Genomic DNA, 27,572 nt, shown 5'->3' with positions numbered 1-27,572 from the left:
ATTGAGCGCAGCAGAACGAACGAGAGTATGATGGGAAGATTTGTGGGCGTTTAGTTGGATTTGGAGTTGATATTGCCAGAACACAAAGAGAGACAAGTTTCTAGAAATGACGGTACACAAGGTCGAGTTAATTTCAAGTCGTTCTTTGGTTGGATTTTATTATGTTGAAACTGTTCATGGATGGCTATTCAAGAAGGTTCTGGGGAAAAGAGAGGACCCGATAAACAAGTTTTGAGTAATTTCAGCCATTTAATGCAATGTTGAAACCACAGGGAAATTCTGCAAGCTTATACCAGACTCGAAAATACTCGCCATGGCCACTCCAACGCGGCCACTCGATTGGTCAAGTTCTAAGTTTGAGCAGGTCATTTCATTAAAATTTTCATCGTCGAGTGTGGCAGTGCAAAAAATAGTTTTACTACATGTTCCCCCTCGAAAGCATTGCGGCCGGGAAAGTGGAGAAACGAAAAAACATCATTTTTTCTGGCGATCCGAAACGGCTCGGACCGGTGATCCAGTGGGGTTTCCTTGACGGAATTTCGCTGCTGGAACGCCTAATTGATCACGATCGCAATGACAAACTCACCGGATGCTTCGACCAGATCGTTGGCGTCGTTTATCGAAATACCTCTTTCCACTGATAATTCACTCCGTCTCCGGTGATGTCATCGCGACAAGAGTTCCACCAGAATGGCCAAATGCAGGAAGCCTAACGCGTCGCCTCGAGAACATTATCTGAACGGAATCAATGGCAAGAAAATAATCCAAAACTCGATATGCATCGTTTCCCCATATGCTTGTCAGGTTCGTTACCTCTAAGACCAGCTCAAACCACGTGACCGCGATGACACCGGGATCGGCTCCACCGAGCCGCGAAGAGGCCATCATGTTCATCTCGACGGAGCGTTCCGGCAACGTTATGCGACTGAATGTGTCCATTACGCGGGCACAATCCCTGATGATTGCGGTTGGGGACGCGGACATGCTCGAGCGAAACGATAGCTAGAAGGACTCGCCAAGGTTCGTAAACATTAAAAAGCTCGGGACCCTTTCTGGCCATAACGATGACCCATCCCGCCGGAACCAATCTTTTTATTTTGAGTCATCCGTTCAAACTGCGGGAATGAACTTTCCACCAGCCGCTCCGGGCCCGCCCAGTGGCGGGTCCCGATCGACCCATGGACCTATTGGGCCGTCTGCACTGCACTGCTCGTTGGCAAGTGGATGAAACAGAACACAAACCACGCTGGCATCCGGACCGAACCCATCCCAGCTTGATAACTGCACAGGCGCATCCTCCGCTGCTTCCCAATCCGCAACGCAACGAAGGACAGGCCTGAGAAGGGGAGGTGGTCCAAGTCTTCCGGAGACGACCGCGGCCCGTGGCACGCTGTCGAATACGGCGGTGCCAGAGAGAGCTTCGTTGGCAAATTCCGGAACCGGGTTTCTGACCAAGAAGGAAGCCGGAGTCGTGGGGTGCGTGAATTCCGGCAATTGAATGACGTGTCGAAGCTTCCGCGTAGGATTGAGACTGTAAAGAATGGAATAGGTTCAGGGGCGTCAATATCGGATGGCAGCGTGATTCTTCCTTCGCTGTTCCACACCACCGTTGTCGCGCACACCACACGGTTTTCGCTCGCGACTTTCCCAGTCCTGGTGGGGTTTGTGCTTGCCAGTCTGCTTGTGGTGGATCAGCGACGAGGACACCCTGTCGTCCATAGAAGTTTCTTGGTGCGCTGGGGGAAAAGAACGGATTGATCCGTATTCCAGAAGTCATCTGGTGCCGTCGACGATGTTCACAAAATTTAATCTGATTTTAGAAATGACATTTGTAAACGTCAAAAGCAGAAGGGTTGCCAAATTCAATCAATTTTTTCGAGTTTTTCGCTTTGACGTTTCCAGTTCCAAAGGAACCGGAGGGGTAAGCCGATTTGGTGCCCACTTTTTGGAGGCGAGTGGCTTATCGTGTCGTCGGTGGAGCTCTGCAGGGCAATTATACAGAGAACAGTTGGTCCTTATACATGTGAAGAGTACAGGGGAAAGAATGTGCCGAGCCATGTGGGTTTGAAACCACGACCTTCCGCTCATAAAGCGAAACCTGTAACCATTAGACCACAGGACCATAGTTGATACATCGAAAAAATGTTGTCTTGTCAATATTTTTATGCATTAAAATGAAAAAAAAGTGATCAAAAATGGGTTTTAATCGTGGTTTTTTACCGTTGTGCATAAAAATTGACATAGGGCTCCTCAGATGTAGGACCTTCACTAAATTTTGAACAACTTTCCCGAAGACACCATATCTGCTACAAACTACAGCCATGACGATCCAGGTAAACGACCCATGAAACAGGTCCTCCGTGGCTTGTACGGCATGGATGTGAGTGTCGTGATCGGGGACTATCATTTATAATATAAACGCAGAAACAAACAACACGTCTTATTCCACACAAATCAACCACAAAACTGATTTGACAATCTTCATTCTCTCTTTCGTCGGCCGCGCGCATCTCGCTGTTTTCTCACTCGTTGTTCTCTCTCGCAGCTCGCTAGCGCGCTCTCGCACTCAATGCGCAGTTAAGGCGTCATCCATAAAGTACGTCACGCTCTAGGGGGGGGGAAGGGGGGGGGTTCCTAAGTGTGACAAAGTGTGACAAGGGGGAATATAATAAATACAGCTTCAAAAGTTTAATGTTTGATAAACTTTACTCATAAATCATTCACGATTCAAGGTCGTCGATTCAAGGCTTTAAGAAACAGAGTTTATGATGGTAGATTTAATATGTTTCAAAAATGTGCTGGTGGTGGTTATTTCTATCATTACAATATTGAACAAAATAAACAAATCCAAACGCAAAATTTAATTCCGAATTTAAAAATAATCCATTTTAAAAATCATGCTAAAATTGTACAAGAAACAAGATAGTAGAGGGAGGGGGGGTCCAACCAAACGTGACGTACTTCTTGAGGGGGGGGGGGGGATCAGAGCCAGCGTGACAAATTTTGGATTTTAGCGTGACATACTTAAAGGATGACGCCTAACAAGGCAATGTTTGTGAAGGTGCGCACTTTTTGTTGCGCTCTAACTCTCATTTATGAATTATATCAATCTTATAGAGGATTTGCAGCAAAGCTAAAAGACACATGTCGCCACCTATGAACAAATAGCTTAAACCTATGATTTTTTGAAAAAAATGTGTTTTTTCCTCCATAATCAACATTTTTACAAAACTTATGCCGGATTCGGATGAGAAAAATTATTTCCAACAATTTGGTGTACAACTTTCCAAAATTTGTTTGATTTTTCTATGAGGAAACTGTAAATTTAGAAAAAGATAGTAATTTGGACTATTTGGCAAGAAAGTCTGTCAAAAATTAATAAAAAATGTTGAATATACGTACACACATCTGTTATCAACTATATAACTGTTTATTTCATTCATATAAACGGGGAAACTAATTTTTTCGTATTCCAAAACATGTTTTTTTAAAGAAAAAGGTCACACATTTTTGCGCGCCCAAAAATTGATGTTCATTATTTTAAAGGAAAAAAATTGTCTCGTCTTTTGCAACCAGTTTCATTATGATTGATGCAGGGAATCATGAGAAATAAGCGATTTTGTTCTTCAATCCAGCAGAAAGGAATGCGATTTTTGGCAAGTAACCTCATTTTGGCGCCACCTACATTTGAAACACAGTCGCGCTGCAAAACCTCAATAATAAATACTCATTTAATAATTTATTACATATTCAATCCTGCAACCCATAATCCCTGTGAGTGTGCTGAAAGAAGAGCTAAAAACTCTTAAGTTGAACGTAATCGAAGTCTTCAAGATGACGTGACACAGCAAAGCCATCAAGTATCGTGATCAACTCTGGAGTTTTTTTTTGAAAAGGACCAATAAACCAAATTTTCAGTTTTTGCTTTTTGGGTGTTTTTTAATACCCCTGACTCAAGGCGGTTTCAAAAACACCCAAAAAGCAAAACTGGAAATTTGGTTTATTGGACCTTTTCAAAAAAAAAAAAAAACTCCAGAACTGTACCTGGTGCATCTCGAGAAAGGATCGACAACGCCGTCTGAGCTGAAAGCAGTTTGGAAAATTTTCAACATCATCGTGACTTGGGAACGTTATCGTCCAGTGCACCGTGACGTGGAAGGAACTGTTTCATCAAGAGTCGTTGTGCAACCTGCGGAAGTGAACACAAAACTCAAGCTTGCAACACAATCAACGAAAACATTGAAGCCAAATGCTTCAATTGCGGTGGCGACCATTCGACCAAGCATCGGAGCTGCCCAAAACGAGCTGAGTTTGCAAAAAATCGGCAGCAAGCGACGACGAGGCACCAACCAAATCGTCGCAAAACACCGCCAGCATTCACGGACGTGGATTTTCCTGATTTGGCGTCGCCAGGAGCGGGATCTGCTCGAGTGGTTCCAAATCTGCAGCCATTGCTTTTGAATCAGCGGCAAAAAGTTGCAGAGAATACATCACCTCCAGGCTTCAGAAATTATTATTAGAATGTTCAATAAAGATATGTTTAATTTAAAATAAATTAAAAATAAAACAAATGTGTCTGCAAAGAACTCAACAATCAGTGCTTTTCCAAAGAAAGGAAAATTGAGAGAGGAACTCACAACCTAAAACATCCCACACCCATTCTCATTACGATATCTAGCTTTGATCCTCCAAAGCGCCAAACGAATGACCACGTAAGCGGACAGTCCGATCGAAAATAGCCCAACCACGCTCGAGACGTAGATCACGACCCAACTCTGCCTGTTCCACTGCCAGTGGCAATACCCCAAAGAACCTCGCTCCACGTTCGCGCCGTCACTCAAGTCCACCACAAACTCGTTCCGGAAGCGACACCTGCACTGCCTTTGCTCGCTAAACTCAACCGCACCCGGGCGCGAATCTATCTTCTTCTTGATCATGGCCGGCTGGCCGATCTGCAAGCTGCCGTAAATCTTGTGCGTTGCATTAATCTCGATGCACCCGTCCACGGCCAGATGATCCAGCAGGCTGCGCACTGCCACGTTGGACGCTCGCCACTTTTGCTGGGTGCCCTTCCACGTGGGACAAACCAAGTCTTGCGCCGCGGAATCCTCGGTTCCATCGCAGGCCACCGTAACGTTCAGCACCTGGCTACTCATGCTGACCGTCACCTGGATGCAGCCGCCGTCGCTCGACATTTGGTCGTAAAAGTTGAACGGACTGTGCCCGTGGTCATCGAATACCATCGCCAAGACTCGGCCTTGCTTGTGGAACGATACCGCTGGATCCAGGACGTTGGTGATCTCCGAACAGGGTTGATCGCCGATTGGGCCGATCAGGGCTTCTACGGTGAGGAGTGAAACTCCGACCAAGAGGACAAGGATTAACATGGTGCTGTCTTGCTGACGACTAAACGATGAATGTGGAGTTCAATGAAATTCAACAAACTACTCGCCATGTTACTCAACGTGCACTTAGCAAGTTTGAGAAACTGTGAAGAAATCTTTGCCTAATGAAATTTCTTTCCTAATTACGAAACACTTCAGAGTTTGAATAACAAGATACGTTTAATAATCAAAATAACACCAAAAATACCTTAGAACCACGGGAACCATCCGGCGTAAGCAATTCCCAAAATCGACCCGCTAGTGGCCATCTGCAGCAAGCACTCGACCTGCTGCTCAACGGACAAATTCCCCTCCTCCAAATTCGGCACGCTCACCTGCAGCAGCTTCAAATATCCCGCCAAATATTCCGGATTCTGCGCGACCTGCCCCAGCCTTAACTCTTCCGCCACGAGCACCTTCGGATTCGCTCCGTTCAACTTCCGTATGGCAATATTTATCCTAGTCTGCGGATCCCACGCAAACGCAGCCTTGTTTTCATCCTGCTGGAACCGATACCGGGCAGCGTCCAACCAATCCAGCGTGGGCTCACGAACAAACACCTCCAAACACGACTTGAGCAACTTCCTCGAACTTCGCAGACAGGCCAGCGTGTACACCGAACATTTGTGCATCAGGCCAGCCGTCCGCATCGGTTCCATCACGCTGACAAACTGCGGCGTCAGCCGGAAAGGAACCATCTCCGGAATCGGCTGGTCACGCGCTCCCGCTCCGAACGCAATGCCAAAGTCAACGCCGGCCAGCCGACCGTTGCTGCGATCGATCAGCACGTTCGAGGTGTGCCGGTCGCCGATTCCCAGAATCCAGCAGGCCACGTTCATCGCCATGAGGCTGCGTGCAAAGTTGGCGCGCAGGTTGAAGAAGGACTCGGGCGAAACGGCCATCTCGAACAGGGCACGCTTCAGGGCGTCCTCTTTGATTTTGTAGCGCAGCTCGTTGAACTTTAGCATGATCTGTAACGGGAGTAGGTAGTTGGATGTTTGAGAATTAGTTCGACTGGATTTTTAGATTTTTTCACTGTTCAATTTTTGAATTTGGAATATAGAAATTAAATTTTTATTTTTCAGAAATTCGGCAATACAGTTGGATTTCTGAATGTTTAAATATATTAATCATGAATTTTAGAATTTAGAATTCCAAATCTTTAAAAAAATATGAAATCCCATAGCATTTATAATACAGTAGTTGTTCGGTAACTGAGCGTTGTTTAACTGGGCTGCTTTTTAACTGGGCGCTCGATAACTGGGCTGTAGCCCAGTTAAAAAGCAGACAAACGTCAAAATACCAAAACAAACCAAAATGACCGAGGGGTTAATGGATGCAAAAATCGTGTTCAATAAATATACAACGTTTTTCAAACTTTTATTTGATTTCAAGTCACAATTAAAGAAATATGAAAAGTAAGCATTGTAAATAAATTTGAGTAACATTTATTTTTATATTTCATCAAGAAAATATTATGCATCAGTGGTCCCCTCGTAATATTTCGTTCAGCCCAGTTTAGCGAGCAGCATTCGGTGACTGGGCTACGTTCTCAGCCCAGTTACCGAACAAATACTGTATATAACATAATATATAGTAGGACATGTTAAAAACTTTAGAATTGACGAATTTTGAAATTTCACAATTCTAGGACATAAGAAATAAAAAAACATGAATTTTAGAAATTTGCATTGGATTTTTAAATATTTTGGAACATTTGAATTTAACCCTCTACAACCCAGCCCCGCCTTTAGACGGGCTTCGATTTAAAAAATTGCCAAAAATCAATTGTTCAACCAATTTTTGATCTTTAAAAAGCATTAGAAAGAAGAGTTATTAAAATTTTAGAAAATTTATGGGTTGGAAGTTTTACTTGTTTTATGTGACATTGCCAATGTTTTTTAAAAATGTCATTGTTTTAGGGGTCAACTTTGGCTGTGTTTTTACTAACATTTCCTATATTTTAACTGAAATGAAGTATGCAGTAAATTTTCTAGTGTCCCATACTATGCCTCTACACATTTATTTACAATTTAAATAATAATGGTGCCATTTCATAACAAAAAATGTGAAAAACAAGCAAAAAATTAAAAAAGGGCCTACAAAAGCATGAAAAAATTAGATAGGCAAAATGTAATGATAGGAGGTGATAGAATAGGCTAAATACTACCAAAAAAACAAACATAAATTAAAAAAGATAAATGCAAATTAAAATACTAAAAAAGAAACAAGGAAAACATAAAACAAGAGAAGTAAAGTTTTTCGTAGAACAAAAGTTGCTCAAAATGAACTCCTTAACAAGGGAAAAATAAAAAAAGATCGAAAAAAATTTGGGCAGTAGAGGGTTAAAGGTTTTTTTTAACTAATGATTCCAACTTTGGAATCGAGGAATTCTTATTTTTTGAGCCATTGAATTTTTGGATTATAAAAAAATTATAAATGTAATTACAAGTTTTTTGATACCCCTGACTTAAGGCGGTTTTAACAGCAAAAACTGAAAATTTGGTTTATTGGACTTTAAAAAAAAACTCCAGCAATGTAGAAATTTTGAGTTTTGGAATTTTTAAAGTTTTAAATGTAACTTTACAATTTTACAAATTTTAAGTTTTTATTTTTTTTTTTGTGAATCAAGAATTCTAGAGTTTTTTAATGTTTGATTTTAAGAATTTCAAAATTTATGTTTTTTTTTTGTAGAATTTTAGATTTTCTTCCATTAATTTTAGAAATATGGAATTTTTGAGCTTTGGAATGTTTGATGTTTAGATTAGAATTGTTCAATTCATAATTTAAAAATGTATGACATTTATACATTAGAGAATTAAGGATACGAGAAATTTAAAATTCAAAAATGTCAGAATTTAAGGATTTCAGTATTGTAAAATCTTAGAATGTAAAATGCATTTTTATTTTTTTGAATCTTTGAATTTTAGAATTTTGGATTTTTGAAGTTTTCACAATTTAAATTTAGAAATGTTTTTAAACTTTTAAATTTTAGAAATATTTTTTTTTATGTTTTAGATTTATTTATTTTTGCGCTTAAGAATTCTAGAATTTATGATTCAAGGAATTTTGAAATATTTAAAATTTAAGAAATTTTTCATTTTGAATTCTAGTATTTTTGGAATATAATTTTTATGTTCTGGAATTTAAGAGTTTTAAAATTGAAAATAGTAGAATTTATAATTTTAAAATTTAAAAATTTGTGAAATTGAGAATATTAGAATTTAAAAATGCTAGAATTTAAAAATTTCAGAATCTTGTATTACAAAAAAATGTTTTTGAGTTTGTAGTTTATGCTTTTTTGTTTGTATTTCAGATTGTTTAGTTATCAAATTTTGGTTTTTTGGATTTATTTTTTTAAGTTTTGATTTTTAAGTTTCTGGATTTAAGAATTTTAGATTTTTAAAATGTAAAAAAAAGAATTTTTGAGTTCTTTTTATGCTGTTGAATTAAAAATTGCCTTATTCTTATTCTGAGTTTCAGAATTTTGATGTTTGTAATTTTGTAATTTTAGATTTTTTTAAATTAAGTATTTTAAAACTTTGAGATTTTTGAACGGTTGAATTTAAGAATTTAACAATACATTTTGTAGAATTTCGAAATCTCAGAACTTTAGAACCGTCATCAAGGGTGACATTTGGTTTGGGGGTGTGATAGAGTCACAAAAATTAAAAAAAAAAAAAATTCAATGACCCAATATCACCTAATTTAGAATTAAAGACATCGAAACAGAATTTTTGAAAGCTTTCACATTTTCAAAAAAAAAAAAAGTTATAGAATTTTGGATTTAATTCATTATTAATTTATTATTTTTTAGAATTTTTGAAAATGACTGTGCCTAAAAAATTGGAATTTTTAAATTTTTAAAGCACTAAATTTTCGGATTTAAGAATTTCAGATTTTTAAAATGTTAAAATTGAAGAATTTTTGAAATTTTACTTATTCAAAAAATATAAGGGAATAAGGAGACAAAAAAGCTTTGTAGGGACACTCCCTGGCTCGATTCCTTATGAAATTTGTAGGATTTTAGAATTTTTCATTTTGAATTCTAGTATTTTTGGAATAGAATTGTTATGTTTTGGAATTTCGGAATTTTAAAATTGAAAATAGTAGAATTTATAATTTTAAAATTTAAAAATTTGTGAAATTGAGGATTAAGAATATTAGAATTTAAAAATGCTAGAATTTAATAATTTCAGAATCTCGTATTACAATTTTTTTTTGAGTTTGTAGTTTATGGTTTTATGTTTGAATTTCAGATTTTTTTAGTTATCAAGTTTTGGTTTTTTGGATTTATTTTTTAAGTTTTTATTTTTAAGTTTCTGGATTTAAGAATTTTAGATTTTTAAAATATAAAAAAAATAATTTTTGAGTTCTTTTTATGCTGTTGAATTAAAAATTGCCTTATTGTTATTTTGAATTTCAGAATTTTGATGTTTGTAATTTTGTAATTTTAGATTTTTTAATTTAGTATTTTAAAATTTTGAGATTTTTGAACGGTTGAATTTAAGAATTTAACAATAAATTTTGTAGAATTTCGAAATCTCAGAACTTTAGAACCGTCATCAAGGGTGACATTGGGTTTGGGGTGTGATAGAGTCACACAAATTAAAAAAAAATCAATGACCCAATATCACCTAATTTAGAATTAAAGACATCGAAACAGAATTTTTGAAAGCTTTCACATTTTCAAAAAAAATGTTATAGAATTTTGGATTTAATTCATTATTAATTTATTATTTTTTAGAATTTTTGAAAATGACTGTGCCTAAAAATTTTGAATTTTTAAATTTTTAAGCCGCTAAATTTTCGGATTTAAGAATTTCAGATTTTTAAAATGTAAAAATTTAAGAATTTTTGAAATTTTACTATTCAAAAAATATTTTGAATAAGGGGACAAAAAAACTTTGTAGGAACACTCCCTGGCTCGATTCCTTATGTAATTAAAAATAAGCATCTGTACCAATTTTGAACAAAATCGGTTAAGGTTTAGGAGTCGGCTGTAGAATGTTAATGTCAACTCGAATCGTGTTGCAATCTTCGACAAAATTGTGGAGCTTAAAATTTCTTGACAAAATTTTAACACAGTTAACATCTAGGCTTTAAAATTGAACCTACCTTCTCGGGAGTGCACGCAGACGCCGTTTTCCCATAGAGCAACGTCAACCCGGGTCGTCTTTCCGGAGTTGAGCCCGAAGTCTGCAGCAGAAACTGGTTGTATTCCCGGTTGATCGTGTCCGTCACGTCTCCTGCCGTGTTGAACCGCACCATCGAGCGTACCGCGATGCTTTTGATCGACGAAGTGTTCGGAATCCAACCAAGAATGCCAAAGTTGGACCTTATTGGAACCACTTCGTACGTTCGAACCGACAGCTGATGCTCCTTGCAGTGCTGGTCCAACGACATCTGGTTTGAGATGGTTCCGAGCAGCTGCTGAATGCGCTGATCCTGGCGAAGATCTTCGCCGTACTTGACCAGGAAGTCGTAGGATTTTCCATCGCTACCGTTGATTTGAACTCGCAGCGGCTTCCGTAAGGTTTTGAACATCTCCAGCTGGTTGTGGACCTTTACGATCTTGATGTGATTGACCACGTTCGGTTTGTGGTCAACGTTGTACTGGCCAGGTAGCTCCAGCATTTCTTCCCGGTCGTTAAAGTGATACTCGGCCAACCACGGTGAGTATCTTCGTAGTTCCAGTGTGCTGTGCCTTGGCACGAGCTTCTCCATTTCCATACGGATGTGCTCAATAAACCTCCAAATATCGGCGATTTGACGTTCAGGATCAAAATTCAGCAGCTTCTTCCACTCCGACTTGAACGAAATCACTTTTTCGTGTTCCCTACCAATCCCACGTACAGATTCCGGAAAAGCTTCCTTCATCGACTCCAACACAGTTGTTCGGTACTGCTCACCCGTTAAATTCGAACCGGCGGACAGCTTCCTGGCGAGATCTGACGCCATGTTGGACACCTTCATACACGGAACCACGACCTGAGAGAGTTCCTGCACAAACCGGTCCAACCGGGGAAACTCCAGCAGTTGCATCAACCGGCAGGCAAACGATCCCATCGTCCGCTCCGGAAACCGCTTCGTACACTCTCCGTGGGCAAACTTGGCCGGATAGTACAACGCCATCGGATAGCTGGCGGCAAGCCGCAGTAGGATGCTTTCTAGGAAGGAATCCTGGTAGAAGTCAACGTACGAGAGCAACTGAGGAATCCACCGCAAGAACATCCACTCCGGCACGGGTCCGCTGGCATCGATGAAGCACCGGTGTAGCGTCCCATCCTGCAGGTTGGGCAACTGTAACAGAACGGGAAACAGCTGGCGTGCTGGCTTGGAACCGAACTGCATGGACGCTAGCAGCGACGTGATGAGGTGACGTTCGTGGTTTAGGGTCTGAAAAGGGAAGAGGTATCAGTACAGTAACTTGTAACATTCGTTACGGAACGTACCTCGCCAAGCGGTTGCTTCTCCAGTACGTCGTAGCAAAACTGCGCCAACCTGTAGTGACAATCTGCCAGCAGTGAAGTCTCGTGAGCATGATCATCGCTGATGTCCAATAGTCCAGTATTCGCAATCTCAACCGACTTCTGAAGACAATCCAGCGAGAACGATCCAAGCGCAGTGTCTAAATCTGTAAAACCAAATACGTCAGACCTTCAAGCTTCTCTCAATCCCAATCGAACTCTTACCTGATCCTTCGTACTCAAGCAGCCGCTTCAGCTCGTCAGTGTTAGCCTCCACCGCTCCCGGTAGCACCTCCCGCAGATCCTCTCCCGCTCGGAACAGTTCGTGCAGTCCTTCCACCCTCACCGCACGGTACCGCTGCAATCTCTCGTCATCAACGACGCCCTTGATACGCTTGAAGTTCGCTACCATCCGCTGTACGTTGCCGCTCTCCAGTTCGGAAATCCGGCGCCATTTGTTCTGCGCGATTCGCCAACGGAAGCCCCGCTCGCTCTGCTCGTCCGCTACCATGTCCAGTCGTTTGATGACCTTCCGTGCGAAACGTAGATTGTTCTGCTCGAACGAAGCGTCCAGCAGGCGCAGTTCCGTTGCGAACAGGGCGTCCGTCAGCTGACGAACAAAGTTCGTCCGCAGCAAGCGATCGTCGGTGGAAGCCTCCAGCTGGGTTTCCAGCTTGTTCAGAGCAAACTTCCGATACGCAAGCAGGGTGTCCCAGATGACCGGTGAGTCGGATGCGGTCGGGTGCGAGTTCTCCCAACTCGCGACCAGCTTCTTGATGCGCTTCTCTTGCAAAGAATCACCCAGTAGAATGCCCAGCGTGTGAACTTCGGACACTTTGCGTATGTCGAGCAGCTTCCGGATTCGTAGCTTATCCGACAGCACATCCAAATAACTCCACTCTTCGAGAAACTGTAGCAACACTTGATCCGAGTAAAGCTTACCTTTGGCGTACTCTCCACTAGCCAATTGCAGCATGGAAATTTCCTCGCCAAAGTTGGTCTTCAGATGCTCCTTCCGGTCTGGAACACGCATCCAAGCGTCAAGCAGGGTTATGAATCCTCGTCCCCGTTCATCTCCGGACAGATTCAGCCTCGTATTGGCATGTACATACTTGGGCAGCATGTTCTCCATGTTCCATTCGTCCGTCCAGAACTCCTCGGCACTGCCGTCCAGCTGCTGCTCCAGAATCGGAACCAAATCTTCCCACATTCCCATCTGCTCGAAACAGTTATAGTACGACTGGAAGCAAAAGTTGTGCTCCGCAATCCGGCTTTGGTTCTCCAGCAACATCCGGTGGTACAGCTCACGAGCCTTGTAGAAGAAGCCCTTGCTTTCCAGCTCGATCGCTTCCTTCAGCCTCGTATCGCTGTCCATTTTGTGGGAAAAGATGTCTCCCAGCACGTCGTACTCACTTAAGCCGTGGTACAGCTCAGCTAGCTTGATCCAATGAATCGCTTCCATCGTCACGGAAGACGATCGCGAAACTATCGATTCATCCGGAAAGTCGTACTCGTGCAGCTTGTTCTCCAGATAAAGCACTCCCATGTTCATCATGTTTGCACCGCTAGCTACCGTCGCAACAGAATCAGCCTTCAAATCAAACTGCTTCGGTCGGCTCATCGCAACCTCTATCAACGCTCCAAACAGGTTCGGATCACAGCTCTTGGTTTCGCCAAATATTTTCTGAATAGCCTGATTGATTGCATCGATGGCTTCCCCCGAGTCCCGCTCCGTTTGATCCCACTCGTCCAAGATGCCACTAAACACCGCCACGAAGACCTGCCGCGCAAGCGGAGGATCTCTCCTACAAAGTGCTTGCAGCGGCAAAAGCAGAGCCAGACTGTTGATAAGCAGGTCGGGGAAATCTCCAATTCGGTACCGCCGGTACAGAACCACTTCTCCCTGCTTCATCTTGTGACTTTCGACCTTCCGCACCGCTTCGTAACTGTGTCGCTCGATCGCACGAAGCGCCTGATCGCGACTCGATCGTTCCTTGTCCTTCAGGATGCGCCGTCGAAGACTGTCGTACGATTTTGGACTAGCGCCGGAACTCGCCGCAGCAACGACACGCTTCGAGCGTCGATCCAGCATCGGAGGATTAATCTCAAACAGAAGAGAGTTCTGCGTTGGCAGCGTGAAACTGGCCGCTGACTGCGTCATGGTCGTGGGGTCTTGCGTTGGCTCGAACATGTTCGCCTCGTTGGAGAACTGCGTAGCTCGAATCCTTCGTTCCATCTGGGATCCATCACCTGCCAGCAGGAACCGCTGCTGGGATTCCACAAACAGTGGAGCCGATGCGAAGGAGTTCCGCTGGCGCCAGTGCGTGTCGATCGTGTACTCCTTCAGCTTGACGTCTGCTTCGTACTCGTGCTGGAAGATCCTACGCTTGGACTCCGGATTGCGTACCGCCGTGTCCAAAAGTATGTGCGTTGCGTAGCCGAGAAAGTTCATCTCCTGCGAAGGCTCGTAAAGATCTTCGAGTATGCGCTGGAACCGTGCGGCAATATCCTGAGGAAAGCGAGACTGATCCGTCCAGAAGTCGAAGATGTGGTTTTGCAGCGTTTGATCAGCGTCGGTGAGGCCGGTCAGTAGAGCTTTGCGTAGCTTTTGTTTCGCTGCGTCCGACAACGATGCTTGCGAGTTCTCATAGATGAAGATCATTATCTCGTAAATAACATCACGAACATCGGACTGGTCGTTGCTGGTTAGGAGAATCACACTATCTATTACATCTTCAAGGTTTTCCGCCGACATTAACGCGAGGGACTTGTTGATCAAGTGTAACGCTAGCAGTTGATAGCTACGATCTTTGAGCATACCCTTCAAATCTAGCGAAATCAGCTCTCGGTGCACCTGCTCTTTGTACACTTCAACGCGAGACAGCAACATTTCCAGAAGGATTTTCTTCGAAGCACCACTTGCAGTCGGAATGGCATGAGTGATGATCGCCAAAAACGAATCCACGATCGCCGGGAACGCCTTATGGATTCCGTACACCACGTCCATAAACTTTTTCTCCAGCCGCTTTCGCATCGCGACTAATTTAGCAAGAAATTCATTCTGATAGCGCTCGTCCTCCTTCTCCTCTCCGGCTGGGTACAGATGGCCCAGGCACATACCCAACAGTTCCGACGCAGGTCGATAGACGGCCACCTTCTCCGAGTCCAAGCACCGAAAGATCGCTCGAACAAAATCAAACTTTGACGTTTCCGTCCACGGTACCAACCCATTAGCCATCACGATCGCATTCAACTGCAATCCGCACAGATTTTGCGCCGATTCTGGATCCTGGGTTGGGCCGATCATGTCGTACAGCAGCTGAACCGGCACGCTGACAACCGTCTTCCAGCGTTCGATCAAATTTTTAGCCAACTCCAAGTTTAGCCGGAACACTTCTCGACGAGCGTGGAAGCAATTTCTCATCAGGAATCGCACCAGTCCGGATGCGAGACTGATCTCGTCGCAGCTTGACGGTTGAAATGCGTCACTCCACTCGAGGATCAGTGCGTACAGGTCGGTTACGAACGTGTTCAGCTGCGCTGTGATGCATTCGTCCACGATGACCTGCATTAGCGGTGGAATCAGCGTCGCTGCGTACGGTTTCAACCAGGTTCGACAGTTGTCGATCACCTTGGCTAGGAACAGCCGGACGTTCTTGTGCTGCTGTTGATCGCGCAGTGAAGCGGCTAGAAATTTTATCCACGGCGGTGGGACGACCCGATCCCCTTCCGGCGTGGGCGTGATCTTGTTTTCGTGCATGTGCTGGATGACGGCACAAACCGTGGCCATCACCTCGTGATCGTTGACCTTGGAGCGTTCCAACGCTATGGTGGTCTTGCGAGCCAGCTGTTGACTGTATTCGTCCGCTTGCAAGGTGGATGCTTCCTGCGTAGTTCGCACTACCGAGTAGTTCAAGTCCAACTTGGTGACGTCTTGGCTGAGCGAAGATTCGAAAACACTAGTCATCTGGATGTACTTGAAGCGATTTGAGTTTGAAGCAGATACAGCCGTCAACCGCCTTATCGACACTAGCTTGTCCTTAATCTTCGGGTACTCTTCCAGCTCTTGGCCGAATCCGTCGTACAGATGGTTCTCCGAGCAGTTGATCAGCTTTCGCCAGATGAACTCGTTTTTATCACCGTTCTCCCGGAACAGCAGGACATTGTACAGCTGAAGGTCATCTTTGGTGTTGCTGATGATTGCCGCTAGTGTCCGGTAGGCGGCGCATTGATACTTTCTGAACAGTTCCGCCGTCGGTGAGTCCGGCGTAAGGAACACTTCCGAGCGCGCGGCGTACGCTTTCTTGGTAAAGTCGGTGATCATCTTGTTGCCTGGAGTTTTACCTTCTCCGTAAAGTGTTTTCGCAACCGGACAGTCATCGGAAAGAATCACGTCTCGGGGTAGAACTGCCACGTACAGCTCAATCAGCTGATATCCACCGAACCTGTTGATGAGCGCCTGCTCCGCTTCCCAACCGGATCCAAACTGTCCGTAGTTGCTGCGAATCATGTCGTTGATTTTCTTGATGTTGCTCTTGTAGAACGTCGAGAGAGCTTCGAAGCTGCACATTCGCAGCCCGCTTATCAGGAACCGCTTCAGCATCGTCAACCGGATGAACGGTTCCAGCGATTCATCACAAAACTGGCCGAAGATTAGCTTCAAGTTGTAGCATTGCTGGTTGCTGTTTTGTGGTTTCATGTAGTCACCTAGCGCACTTCGTATTTTTGCCTCGGCAATGTGTTCACCGTCTGCCGCTGTAGCGTTGATGATCGCCTTCAGCAGGACCGGTGACCTGGAAACGACCATCGCATCCAGCAGTCCGACGAGGCAGTTCTCGAAGCTGATTCGCTCGACGCTGTTCGGCGTAAACTCGGACGAGCGAAGCGGAAAGTGTTGATTCTGCAGGCTCTGCAAAGCGTCCGAAACTGGGGCGCTGTCAAAGTCCGTGTCTCCTACCAGAGTTGGAAGCAGGAACACTGCTTTCGATTTGAGCTCTAGGGTGATTTGACTGTTGCCGATCAGGTTCAGAAGCCACGGCTGGAGTCCTGTCGCTTTTCGCCCTATTTGACCTAGCGGGTTGGGGCTGGCCATCGCTACGCAAGACATTAGCTCGATCAGCTGGAGATCCACAGCGGCGAACTTATTCTCCAAGGTTTGGGCACGTTGCAGTATCACGGTCCACTTGTCCAGCATGGCTTCGGTGACCGTTTTCAACACGGGAATATCCGACCGCTTTCTCTGGTAGTTGAACTCCAGGAAGCTGCACAGCAGCTTGACAATTACGGAAAAGTTCGCTGCGTCCAAGCGTTGAAGCAGCTTCTCGAAACTGGTCGGGAACTGGTCCAGCACAAACTCGAAGACTGCTTCCTCGAACGTGGTCACGAAGTGTTCCCCGTGATGAACGGAGCTTCCGCTTTGCTGGAACAGTCGCAGCTCGACCTTGCTGAGAAGAAGATCAATCAGCGGGTCCAATGCTTGCGTTGACATAAACTTGAAAGCAATCTTGAGCACAACAGTAGCGAATCGTTTCAGTGAGGGTGTCAACGGAATTTGGAACCACTCGCCCAGTCGCTGCTCCTTCAGCGCATCGAAAATGGTTTTCAGGATTCGCTCGGAGATTGTCCGGAGCGAACTCTTGGTTTCTAAGCTGAAGTACTGTTGGTACGATTCGTAACGCTTGGCGATTGTTAGAATTCCCTTTGCGTTGTTGTTGTCTTCCAAGCCAATTGTTTCCAGCTTCAGCAGACGCTCCAGTCGTTCGGAAAGCTCCTGGTAGGTGAACGTCAGCTTGTCCGAGATCTTCTCGTATACCATCTCTCTAAATTGTAAGTTCTCGAAGCGTTCCACTCTATCCAGCAAATGTTCGATGCGTTTGGGATATTCCGCGATCGTGTCCTGGCACGACTTGAAATCGAATCCCATCTTTTGGGGCTCAAAGATCAGATCGATCATGAAAGCGGCCACTTGCGGCTGCTCCCAAAAGTTCTCCGGGACGCTGCTGTAGTAGCTTTGGTGCATGATCCAGCTGAGCAAGTCGACGATACGTACGGTGATCGTGCACTTTAGCAGGTTGAACTTGATGATTTTGTCGACGCAAATGCGGAACTCGACGCTGGTTTGGCTCTCGTCGACGAACTCGGGCCGAACGAGCAGCATCAGGTTGAACATGGTCGCACTCGCTACGAGGGAGATGAAGAACCGGATGGCTGCGAACAGATTGGAGTTTTCCATGAACCAGCTGGGATTCTGCAGTAGGGATCCCTTGAGTAGCCAGCAGTACATGTCCAACGTGGAGATGAAGTATTCCAGCCAGAGGTAGATGTTGGCGATCATCGGGAGGTTTTCATCGACAATGAACTGAAGAGTGGGCGTTTTGGCGATACCTTGGATAACGTTGACATGATCGCAGATATCCAGGATGGTTCGATCCTCTAGGTACTGTTGGATGAAAGCACGCTCGGTAGCACATCCCGCAACCGCTTTCGCCAGCTTTGGAAACACTTCCATACACTTGTGCCGATAGCTTTCCTCGCGGGAACTACACTGTCCAAACAGCCACCGAACCAGGTCCTTTAACAACCTACCACCGAATGCACTGGGAACCACTCTGGACGGGTTCTGACGATTGAACAGGTCGTTCCTCTCGACCAGCACACGTACCAGATGATCGATGGTTGCGGAAATCTGCTCCAGATTGGTAGCCGAACTGTCAAATTCCTCGGTCATGACGTAGTTCATGCTGAACACGTAGTACAAATCAAGCCAGCTTCGCTCGATTTGGGTTTCCTCTTCGCGTAGTATTCGATAGATGTTGTTGAACGCCAGCGCCGCACCCTGACGTCGATGGGGATTGCTGTCCATGCTGTACGTGCGCAGCTGCTCCAGTATCACCGACAGATTCACAGCCGACGAGCTGGACACCGTGGGCTGCTGCCCGGCCGGTGTCTGCTTGATGGCCCATAGGAAAAATTCACGAATGCAGCGAGCCGCCAGATCGCGGACTCCGGTATCGCTCGGATGCGAGATGGACTCCATGAGACAGGACGCCAGCACTTCCGTTCCCTTTTGGGTGATCTTGGACGGTTGCGTTAGGTAGTGTATGATCTGGAAGATCAGCGGCTCGAACATTTGACAGATGGCGAGGTCCGGATCGGTGGCCAGCTGCAGCAAGTGGCCACACAGTTCGGTCCTGTTTGATGGGATAGAATTAGGTTTTACGACGAATCGGTTTTTAGGTTAGGAATTTGACAGCTCGCGTGCACTGTTTACATTTTTGCCGTGTGTGTCTCTTTAAAATGTGGGTGCGTGTGCGCATTTGTTCACATGAGCTGTCAGATGACGTCACGGCTTAATCCTAATTGGGAGTAATAGAGTCTTCTTACGTGGCATGTATTGCGTGTACGTATATGAAAAAGATTGAGGTTAAATTTTGTCCGGCCAGCAAAATCAAATGGTGCGCTAATGTGCGTACGCGAAACGTCATAAAGCTCTATACGACGACTCGTTTTTGAGGTTAGAAAAATGACAGGAAGTGATTTGTTTACATTTTTCGACTTTCCCCGCAAATGTCAAACCAATGATTTGACGTTTGCTTAGGGTGCCGATAAGTTTGGTTATGCGCTTGCCCTAATAATACCTAGTTTTACTAATGAGCGTGCTTAAAATACATCCAAAGTACAGGGGAATCCACTGAAATTGTTGTTTCAGAAAGTTATGACAAAACTTTAACAACGCAGTATCCTTCAACCATTAACCGGAAGCCAAATGCCTAATAATACCGCCAAACTCCCGGAAGCAAACGTCACTTCCTGGTCGAGCAATAATGACAAAGGTTCTGCTTCGCTCCGTACTCGCGCTCTTCCCGCTTCTTCGCTGGAGCAGTGCCGTGCTGAACGAACCGCTGTCCGGAGCCTGCATCAATCAGTACGGGCCGCCCAAGTTTCCGGTGCGCGTCGTGGCCGCCAAGCTCATCTTCATGGTGTTCGACAACGAGGGTCACTCGGCGTTCAACTCCTTCGACGGAATGGAACAGTACGGGAACTGCATCGACGTGCACTTGACGTACGACCTGCGCGAGTTCAACGTTACCGTTGCGTGCCATGGAGTTAGTGGCAGGACTGTGGCCACCACCGGAAGGCCGTGGGAATCGATGTCGATGGCACTGTCGAATTACTCAAACGGGTTGTTCATTTTGAATGCTTGTACCAATGTGGACGGAAATGCCACGAGAAGAGGATCGTTCATGGTACAGACGAAGGAACAGTTTGATAAGTTGTTCAGGAAAGAAGAAGGGTTCGACAGGGTGTACTTTGAGTACGACCAATCGTGCCAGTGCAGCTTCCGGAACGAATTCGTGATGTCGTTTGATGGTGAAGAAACGGAAGATGATAAATGGATTGATGAATTTTTCAATTTTGTAATAATCGTTGTTGGGGTTGTCTTTGCTTTGTTATTGATTGCATGCTGCTCGTGCCCTAAGCTGGCAGGTGATGTCTACGTGGAATCAAAACCAATTGATTAAGGCAACCATTCTAGTCGTCAAACTTCTTCACTTCTTTCTAATGACGTTAAAGTTTTAGAAGCTCTAATGGTAGAACCTACCGCCGAAAAAAACTTTGTCAAACTTCTGGAATCAATATCAGGTAGTATTGCAGAAACAGTACTTTGCCAGACATGAAGCCGAGGACCGTGTTCGGCTTACTGATTGCCCTTACAAGCAGCTGTACAGCCATTCTCAACCATAAGAACGATCCGTTTTGTTTTCTGGGACCACGAGCCCGGTACCCAATCCGGATGAGAGCAAAAATAGTCGCAATGGTACCGGACAACCACGGCCACAGTCCGTTCAACTGGTACGAACAAATGCACCGCCACGGACCCTGTCTGGACGTTTTCGTTGACTATCGGGTCAACTCGCTGAATTTCACCGTCAGCTGCCAAAGCGCTACATCAACTGTGGAACCTCCACCAGGAATCATCTGGGACATGGCGCATATAATTTTCGATAACACCACAAGCTTTAGCGAAGAATTCCCAGGGATCTTTGAGCTGTACGCGTGTAATTTCTTCAACAAAACGCATCTGAAGCGTGGCCGGATCCTGTTCCAGGACGTGGACAACTTTGACAATCAATCTCTGCCCAAACGCTCCAACGTTGAGCATCCCGGCTATGGAATGGTTTACTTCGAGTACGATCAACCATGCAGTTGTTCCTTCCGGAATGTCTTCGTGTACTCCTCAGCGAGAAGAGCGGCTCAACGTGAAGTCGAAAGAACATCAGATTTGGTCAACTTGGCACTGTCTTGGACATTGGTTGTAGTAATTTCCATTGGTGTGCTCGTCTGCTGTCTATGCCATGCTGTAAGGTCGCTAAAGCAGCAGTTTCAAGTTGTGAAGAAGAACAAGGAATGTGGGATGGTTTCGTCCGAGCTGAGTGAAATGAAATTGAGTACTTATAAAATTAATAACAGTGGATTTAACAATTCTAGCCGGAATTAATGCAATTTACATCCGATATCAAATAAATCACTTATGAAGAAAACAAACTTATCCACATTGATTTCTGGATATTTGTCTATGTTCTTCTTTTTATGAACGAATTCCCGAGCTAACGGTACTAACGCTGGTCGGATTTGTCAAATTCAATTATACACTCACGCTTGCTACCTACAACTAACAAAATGAAGAAATTTACATATTTTTAAACAACAAATTCTGCGTGTATTCGCAAGAGCAAGCTGCAGTCAATCGACCAGCGGCAAATCACGATCAGCCAGCATTCTCACCAACTACGAGTTCCAGATGCTGAGCGACAACAAAGGAGACTATTGTTTTTTTTGTATGCAGTGACATAACTAAACTTTTCGGCACCCTCAACAAACGTCAAATTGGTACAAATCTGGAGCACTGCCGAAACATTCCCGGAAGAGATCCGGCACCCTCAGCAAACGTCATCCGGGAGAGATTCGGCACCAATTTGCATTGTTTTGACGTTAGCTGAGTGTGTCAAAAAAAAAGGGTAAACAAATCACTTCGTGCATCAGCATTAGCCAAGCAGTTACATAACCAAACTTTTCGGCACCCTCAGCAGACATTAAATCAGTACAATTTGCTGCCGGCAGCGAATTTGTATGGTTTGACGTTTGCTGGGAGAGTATAACATTTATTCACGGAATTCATTACGTCAACAAATCCAGTTTAAGCGTTGGAAACGTCAACGGACGATGTTGCCGAGTTGCTGGAAGAGGCTGGAAGTTCTCTGAAATTGCTAAGTCGTCAGTGCAAGTGAATACACTAAACAAAAAAAAAAAGCTTCGACCTGGTTGTGGAAGAATTGAAGCGTAGTAACATTCGACCCCGTTGTTAAAGATACCGAGACCGTCCGATTCGCGACCCTTTCGGATGCCGGAATAACGTCGTTGGAAAATTCTAGTGTAAATTTTCAAAACAACCTATGAGTCATGGGTTTCCTAGAGTTAATGATAAACTGTCGGTTTTACTCCAAAAACTCCAAAACACAACGCAGGGAAAAGTCCAAGTCGCACATCAAGTGCACCAACTGTGGAGGTAACCGTACCAGTAACTACCGTGGAGCGCAGCGCAGCCCGATCTACTCACCACAACTTTGTCATCTTGTCCTGGTACTGAATCCCGATGATGTACAGCACCAGCGCGTGGAGCAGCTCGCAAGCGGCCACCTTCGTACGCCGATCGCTCGAACCCACCGCTAGCGTACAAACCCGCGCAATGATCGTGTCCAGCTTGATGATCGGCCGAACTCCGACTCCGCTCAACAGCTGCAGCACGATGCTACAGTTCGAGTCGAGGTCCCACAGCACCAGGGGACGTTCCGTCGCAGAGCTTCCCTCTTCCCGGTGGACCATTCGGGTGCACAGGCCCGGCTCGATGTCCCCCAGAAAGAGCAGAATTCGACGCTGAAACTTAACCAGCTCGCTCTCGGAGCTGGCCAGTGCGTGCTGCAGCTTGATCTTTTCGATCTTGGCGCTGGTCAGGTTGACGCTCCGCTTCCGCTGGAACCTCGTTAACTGACCGGTGATCGGCGCCGGGACGTTGCTGTCCCGCGTTTGTAGGTAACTGTCGAGCAGTGGGAGAATGGTGACGAGTACGCGTTCGCGGTTTTGCGGTGCGATTGGGGAGTCGTGCGCGACGATCCGTTGGACGCAGCCGAGGGCCACGTTGGCCAGCGTGAGGATACCTTTTCCGACCTGGAACGCGATGCGAAACACTTCGAGCAGGTCGGAGGAATCTTCGAGGAAGCTCTCCAGGAGCGTCACGGGAGCACTGAGGACGAACCGCAAGCAGGTCAGCTGTAGTTCACCGATCGAGTGGCGACCCTTGGCGATTTGAAGCTCGATGAAGTACACGAGCAAGTTGACGGTCGCCAACTTAGCCGATGATTGCTGGTTCTGTGGAACGGGAAGGTTTAGGTTATGCTATGACGACGTTCAAGCTATTTCTAAATACCTGAAAATACTGCAAGTGATCTGCTGTGGTTAGACCCAGGTCAATCAGCTTCACAAACCCACTGACCAAGGGATGCTTCAGCGCCATCTTCACCATATAATCGAAATAGACCGGAATCCAGTCCTCGAAGTGATCTCTCACGGGGGCGTTGTACCGCAGCAGGTCCTGGTACAAATCCACCAGGTTGAAGAAGATGTGAAAATCTTTCGGCTTTATCGGCACCAAATCCACGTTCGGGTCGCAGAAGAACAGCTCGCGATCTTCACCGGACTCGTCTTTGAAGGTTCGCTTCCGGGTGGTTAAGTTCAGCTTGTCCAGGATCAGGAACAAGCTTTTTATCAGCTGGGAGTAGATCAGCTTGATCAACGGCGTACGATCAACACCGTGCGAGTTTCCTTCAGCAAGTAGACCTCTCCACAAAGGAAGATAGTTTTTGTACGTCACAAAGTCCTTCCAGTTGGCAGACTCATCCCGATTCTGGTTCGCATCGATCACCAACGTATGCGAGCAACTCCACACCAGTCCTCTCAGAATAATCTTGTCCAGCAACGCTTCCAGCACTCCACCCCCAAGCTTGTTCAGATTGTCGAACGTCCTCATCACGGAACTCACCACCAGCTCATGATGCGCCGTACTCAGAAAGTGAAAATCCTTAATCAACCCGATCACGATGTTCTGCAGCGAGCTCACCTGAACCCCAGTCAGCTCCCGGACATGACCCATAATCTCCGACAGCGCTTGAACCAAATCCGGCAAGTGCTCCAACTGCTCTCCAGACTTATCCTCCACCAAGTAAACGTACTCTGTCCGCTGCATCACCAGCAGCAGCAGCTCCTGCATGTACTCTTCGGACATCAACCGGGCGCACGCCCCAGCCATCGCTCCGAACCCCCGGATAGCGATCCTAACCTCAAACGGTTTCGACCCCGACCCCATCAGCACCCCCTTGAAGTACTTCATGAAATAGCTCAAGACTGCCACCAGCGCTTCCCGCTCTTCGGCAGCTTCTCGACTGAGCAGTTCCCGACCAAGCTCGCGGTGTAGGGCGGCAAGCGCGTAGATTCCGCACTTGCGATCCTCGACGGTCGAACGGATCCACTTGCCGGTCAGGATGGTCTGCCAGTAGATGTAGTCGACGTACAGGAACCGCCCGAACAGGGCGCTGTGGCGCTCCAGCAGCTGAAGGGCGTCTGGAAGGGAATATATGAACAGTTCTAGAATTCAAAGCATTTGAAATTGTTAAATTTCAAGACTCTACAATACTAAAATTCTAAAATTCTAAAATTTCTAAAATTCTAAATTCTAAAATTCTAAAATTCTAAAATTCTAAAATCCTAGAATTCTAAAATTCTAAAATTCTAAAATTCTAAAATTCTAAAATTCTAAAATTCTAAAATTCTAAAATTCAAAAATTCTAAAATTCTAAAATTCAAAAATTCAAAAATTCAAAAATTCAAAAATTCAAAAATTTAAAAATTTTCAAATTTTAAAATTCTAAAATTCTAAAATTTCAAAATTCTAAAATTCTAAAATTCTAAAATTCTAAAATTCTAAAATTCTAAAATTCTAAAATTCTAAAATTCTAAAATTCTAAAATTCTAAAATTCTAAAATTCTAAAATTCTAAAATTCTAAAATTCTAAAATTCTAAAATTCTAAAATTCTAAAATTCTAAAATTCTAAAATTCTAAAATTCTAAAATTCTAAAATTCTAAAATTCTAAAATTCTAAAATTCTAAAATTCTAAAATTCTAAAATTCTAAAATTCTAAAATTCTAAAATTCTACAATCTAAAATTCTAAAATTCTAAAATTCTAAAAATTCTAAAATTTTAAAGTTCTAAAATTCTAAAATTTTAAAATTATAAAAGTCTACAATTCTTAGATTCTAAAACTTTAATATCATATACTCTAAAATTTTAAAAATTTCTGATTTAAAATTTTAAAATTGTTTAATTTTAAAATTCAGAAATTTTGAAATTATGAAATTGAAAAATTTCAAAATGCTGCAATAAAAATTCTTAAATTTTATTTTTTTTAAGTTTTTAAATTCTAAAATTTAAAAATTCTGTATTAATAGGTTCTAATATTTAAAAATATGTTTAATGCAAAAAAAAAAACAGAAAGTTAAAACAAAAATACGAGAAATTTAAAAAATTCAAATATCCAAACACATAAATTATAAAAAATCATTTTTTTTAAATAAAAAAGGAAATTTCATGATTTTGAAACTTAAAGGATATAAAGATCAAAAAATTAATAATTCAAGCTTCTAATATTCTTAATTTAGAAAAAAATATTTACGTTAAGTTTAAAAAAATTAAATTCTTACATTAATTCATAAAATTTAATATCTCAAATTAAAGAAATTCAAAAAATTTAAATAAACTCAAATTCAAACATTAAAAATATTAGAAAATCTTTTAAAATCTATCTTTTTTGAAATTATAAACTTAAAGTTTCTAAAAATCTATTTTTTATGTCTGGTTTTCAGAATTCTTATTCCGTAATCCAAAAAATCTAGCGTCCAGAAATTCTAAAATTCAGGACTCCAAATTTTAGGACGTTTTAATTTAAGACTCGACAACATTTTATTTTGTAACATATTAGGCAACCAATAGTTGAAAACCAACAAATTTTTGGTCGCTGAACTTAGTAAAAAAAAGTGTATCTATCATGACCGTATTCCTTACTAGCCCCGTACTGAGCTTAAAACTCAAGCAGGAAAAAAAAAGATTTTTTATAAAATTGAGTTGAGGTGTATACATTTTTTTTCTCAAATTAAAACAAAGTGACATTTTGAAACTTTCTTCTGAAAAGTTTGGAAAATGAACAATAATTTTAAACATTGAAGTACTCACTTCTAAACGCCTGCCGCTCCTTGACGGCTTCGTCCCAATCGGATAGCTTCTTGACGAGCACGTAAATCCGGCGGTAAACATCACTCCCGCTCGCCTCGTCTTCCTCGTTGCCGCTGCCGGGTGGTGCAAAATTGACTAAAAAATGGTTCAACCCTTGCAGCGCACCTGCCAGCGAAATCAACGACGGGTAGCTCTCCTCCAGCAGCTGCCCCTCGGCCACACTCATCATGGTGGTCAGAATCTTCGCTTGGTGCTCCTGCGAGACACACTCGGGGAAGTCTCGTGCCAACAGACCAACGAGCTCAAAGAGGGCCTGCTGGAAGCGATTGGTGAGCTTCCGTTGGTCAAAAACCGCCAGCAAATCTGTCAGCAGCTGGGTCATGCCGTGGACATCGTCGTCCAGACAGCGATACACGACCAGATCCTGGACGACGGCCGTGGCCAGTTCGCGCTCGCGGGCACTCACCGACGAGGAATGAACGTAGCGGATGCACTCGCGCAGCATTCCGGCCGAGGATTTGCGAACCGGTGTGGCGTGCTGCTGGATGAGCCGCCGGAAGAGATCGAAGATTTGCTCGTTCGCCTTCTGGAACCGGCCGGAGGCTTTGATGGCGCGGCGGAGAAACGCGAGAAGGCCGTTGGGCGAGTTGAGGATCGTGTCCAGGGAGTACTCTGGAAGCAAAGGGACATGTTAAAAGTGGTCTAAAAGTTGCATTTTGGTGAGAAAGTACCAATTTCCGCAGCATTTAGTGCCTCCGGACCGGCTACGAGCGTTCCGATGCTGGCCACACAGTCCTTGGCACGGGCTGAGTGCTGCGTGTCGAGGCAGCCCTTCAACGTGGACAGAAACTTTTCCAGTTCCGTCGACATAACGATTCGTTTGCAGCGAATTCAAACAACTAGCAAAATCACAAAAATAATACTGGATCTTTAAAATTGATTTACAAATGACACCGTTACTACGACTTGCGTTGTGACTCAAACAAAAACGGGACAAAACATGAATGAAATCAACCGGTGGCGAAAGCGAAAATCCAAAGCAAAACAAAGCCAAAATTTGTTTATTTCGGCGAAATGGGATTCGGGCGACAAAGGTCGATTATTTTTTGGAAGAAAACATGGTGTTTTTTTAAAATCACTCGAAAAAGCCTAAGTTTCCCGGTACGAAAATTGAACTTACGACCTCTGGATTTGAATTGACAGTGCGCTGGTAGCTAGGCTGGTAGTCGAAACACTACCCCCCCCCCCCCCCCACCTTGCGATTGTATGTCGAAAACTGTAGCCTTACGGCATAGACTAAATATATATAGATACGCCACTCCCCTGTTGGGGCTGGCGACACTACCGCCACGCCAAAATTGCACCTGGTGGCAA

At 44.1% G+C, this 27,572-nt stretch overlaps 2 protein-coding genes across 3 annotated transcripts; both read right to left on the bottom strand.

Moving 5' to 3' along the window:
* Positions 1-1,048: 1,048 nt before the first annotated feature.
* On the bottom strand, positions 1,049-1,970 carry LOC120420929 (uncharacterized). Of its 2 annotated transcripts, none has more exons than XM_039584057.2 (2): positions 1,605-1,970; positions 1,049-1,531 (listed from the first exon to the last, which is right to left on the bottom strand). In XM_039584057.2, exons 1-2 carry the CDS (start codon positions 1,775-1,777, stop codon positions 1,111-1,113), a joined length of 594 nt encoding a protein of 197 aa, XP_039439991.1. In that variant the 5' UTR covers positions 1,778-1,970; the 3' UTR covers positions 1,049-1,110. The 2 variants fall into 2 exon arrangements, with proteins under 2 accessions (XP_039439991.1, XP_039439992.1); XM_039584058.2 differs by having other exon boundaries at positions 1,608-1,970.
* A 3,575-nt stretch (positions 1,971-5,545) lies between these two features.
* On the bottom strand, positions 5,546-27,193 carry LOC120420930 (DNA-dependent protein kinase catalytic subunit-like). The gene is made up of 8 exons (XM_039584060.2): positions 26,930-27,193; positions 26,199-26,870; positions 23,340-24,529; positions 22,473-23,281; positions 12,080-19,044; positions 11,840-12,021; positions 10,503-11,783; positions 5,546-6,355 (listed from the first exon to the last, which is right to left on the bottom strand). Exons 1-8 carry the CDS (start codon positions 27,066-27,068, stop codon positions 5,594-5,596), a joined length of 12,000 nt encoding a protein of 3,999 aa, XP_039439994.1. The 5' UTR covers positions 27,069-27,193; the 3' UTR covers positions 5,546-5,593.
* Positions 27,194-27,572: the final 379 nt, after the last annotated feature.

The sequence above is a fragment of the Culex pipiens genome, chromosome 3 (genome assembly GCF_016801865.2).
Source record: "Culex pipiens pallens isolate TS chromosome 3, TS_CPP_V2, whole genome shotgun sequence".
Classification (NCBI taxonomy): domain Eukaryota; kingdom Metazoa; phylum Arthropoda; class Insecta; order Diptera; family Culicidae; genus Culex; species Culex pipiens.
Note: the sequence above shows the minus strand (reverse complement) of the source record. Positions and strands in the feature narration are given on the sequence as shown.